The following is a 2,044-nucleotide window of genomic DNA, read 5'->3' on the forward strand; positions in this document are numbered from 1 at the left end:
CTCACTCACTAGCCAGGCTGCACTGAGCACTGCGCTTACTTCCCAACTCCGTTTTCTATCTTAGCGGGTAGGGCGGGAATCAGGATTGCACCTGCGTGGCAAGGTCGTCGTGCGAACTGAAAAGGACCATGGCTCAGAGTAGCGCTCTACCACGCTGGAGGCAGTTGGGCAGAGGCGCGTCGCGGCGACTGCGAGGAAGCGGAGGTGGGGTGGGGGCGGGGCACGAGGCGGGGGCAAACCCAGCGGCTGGGGGAACTGAGACTGGACGAGGATCCCGGACGTCATAGAGGGTCGGAGAGGGCGGGGCCGCAGTCGGGGGGGCGGGGTCCGGGGCGCGGAGGTGTTCTCGGGGGCGGAGGGCGGTGACCCGCGACCTATAGGCTACCCGGCCCCGGACTGGAACCTGGCCCGCTCCGGAGCCGCCGCGCTGACACTCTGTGCTGTGGCCGCTTCCCACCGCTTCCCGCCGCCCGCACCTGTCGCCCAGCGAGCCGCAACCGGGCCCCAGCATGACGGACCAGGCAGCCTTCGACACCAATATCGTCACCGTGACCCGCTTCGTCATGGAAGAGGGCAGGAAGGCCCGTGGCACGGGCGAGATGACCCAACTGCTCAACTCGCTTTGCACCGCGGTCAAAGCCATCTCCACGGCCGTGCGCAAGGCGGGCATCGCGCACCTGTGAGTCAGGCTTCTGTACCCCCCAGCCCCCACCCTGGCCGAGTCCTCTTTCTCTCTGGCTGGGGATCTACCAGGCAGTATGCTGTCGGTGCTCTGCCCCTCCTGTCAGTCTGTCTCTCTGATAGCTGAGATACCTACACACTGTCTCCGGTAGCTCCTCTGCAGAACCTCAAACCACACTCAAGCCCTAGTTCCCCCCTCCCTTAAGCTTGTGGGTGCCCACTTGGGGGGCCTGTCTCACAGTCCATACCTGCCTCCACCCTGCAACCGGCGCCCCTGGGCTGAGCAGCCTTGGCACCTCTCTCGGCCTCCTCCTGGTGGAACCGACTGGCCCCATGGACACCTGGCCTGCCCACCACACCCACCCTAGCCTCAAATGGGAAAGTGCTGGTCCCCGTGCCTCCCTTTCCGTTTTTCTCTCCTTTTGCTTTCATTCCCTTTGAAATTGGGGTCCCAAGTCAGGTTTCTAATTGAGTATCTCCTTGACCCTGAACAAGTCTTGTTAAGAAGCAGCAGGTAAGCCGGGCTGGGAGGAGGCTGGGAGGAAGCCTGCAGTATTTAGCGCCTTCAGGGCTTCAGTGCTGGTGTACACGGGGCTGCAGAAGGTCTGGGGTGGGGACTGAGATGCTGGATTTCTAAGTTCTGTGGTGGTAGGGCTGCTGGTCTGCAGATCACATTGTGCGTAGTAAAGGAATGAACGGACACAGGGATTCAAAGGGTACCTTCTTGTGAGGCTTTTACGTTACTAAGACAAATACCCTTTGCTTTATTCTGGTGTGCACAAGGATTTTATGTTTAGACTGGTCCTCACTTTAGCTGAAGGATACTTGGGTTTTCAGATTGCTCATACTCCTTCCTAGTATTTCTCATACTCAGGAGCACTTCATAAGCATTGTACACAGTGCTCACTGCAGCTGAAAAAGCCCAGCCCCTGAAACCTGGATTCCTTGTCAGTTCTTCGCATTTGGTTTTACAGTATGGCTTGGTAGAGCTAACTTAAAAAAAAATTTTTTTTTTAATCTTATATTGGAGTATAGTTGGTTAACAATGTTCTGCTAGTTTCAGTTATACAGTGAAGAGATTCAGTTATACATACACATGTATCTTTTTCAAAACTTTTTCCATTTAGGTTATTACAGAGTATTGGCAGAGTCCCCTGTGCTATACAGTAGGTCCTTATTGGTTATCTGTTTTAAATATAACAGTGTGTACATGTCAATCCCATCATCATTTATTTGCAGATGTCAAGCAAAGTTGGGCCCTGATGGGAGAGGGATTGGGAAATATGTTAGAAGGTGGTGACTTCACTACTATTTCACCTATGACCTTCTTAATACATGTCTAAGGAGACTTTGCTTTAGGAAA

At 54.6% G+C, this 2,044-nt stretch overlaps 1 protein-coding gene across 1 annotated transcript in view; it reads left to right on the top strand.

Moving 5' to 3' along the window:
• Positions 1-374: 374 nt before the first annotated feature.
• FBP1 (fructose-1,6-bisphosphatase 1) overlaps positions 375-2,044 on the top strand; it is a 31,710-nt gene continuing 30,040 nt past the window's right edge. The window contains exon 1 of the mRNA XM_010836043.1: positions 375-679. Coding sequence (XP_010834345.1) covers positions 510-679 — 170 coding nt within the window. The 5' untranslated portion in view covers positions 375-509. The remainder of the gene's footprint in view (positions 680-2,044) is intronic.

This window comes from Bison bison, unplaced genomic scaffold (genome assembly GCF_000754665.1).
Source record: "Bison bison bison isolate TAMUID 2011002044 unplaced genomic scaffold, Bison_UMD1.0 scf7180017864057, whole genome shotgun sequence".
In the NCBI taxonomy this organism is placed as follows: domain Eukaryota; kingdom Metazoa; phylum Chordata; class Mammalia; order Artiodactyla; family Bovidae; genus Bison; species Bison bison.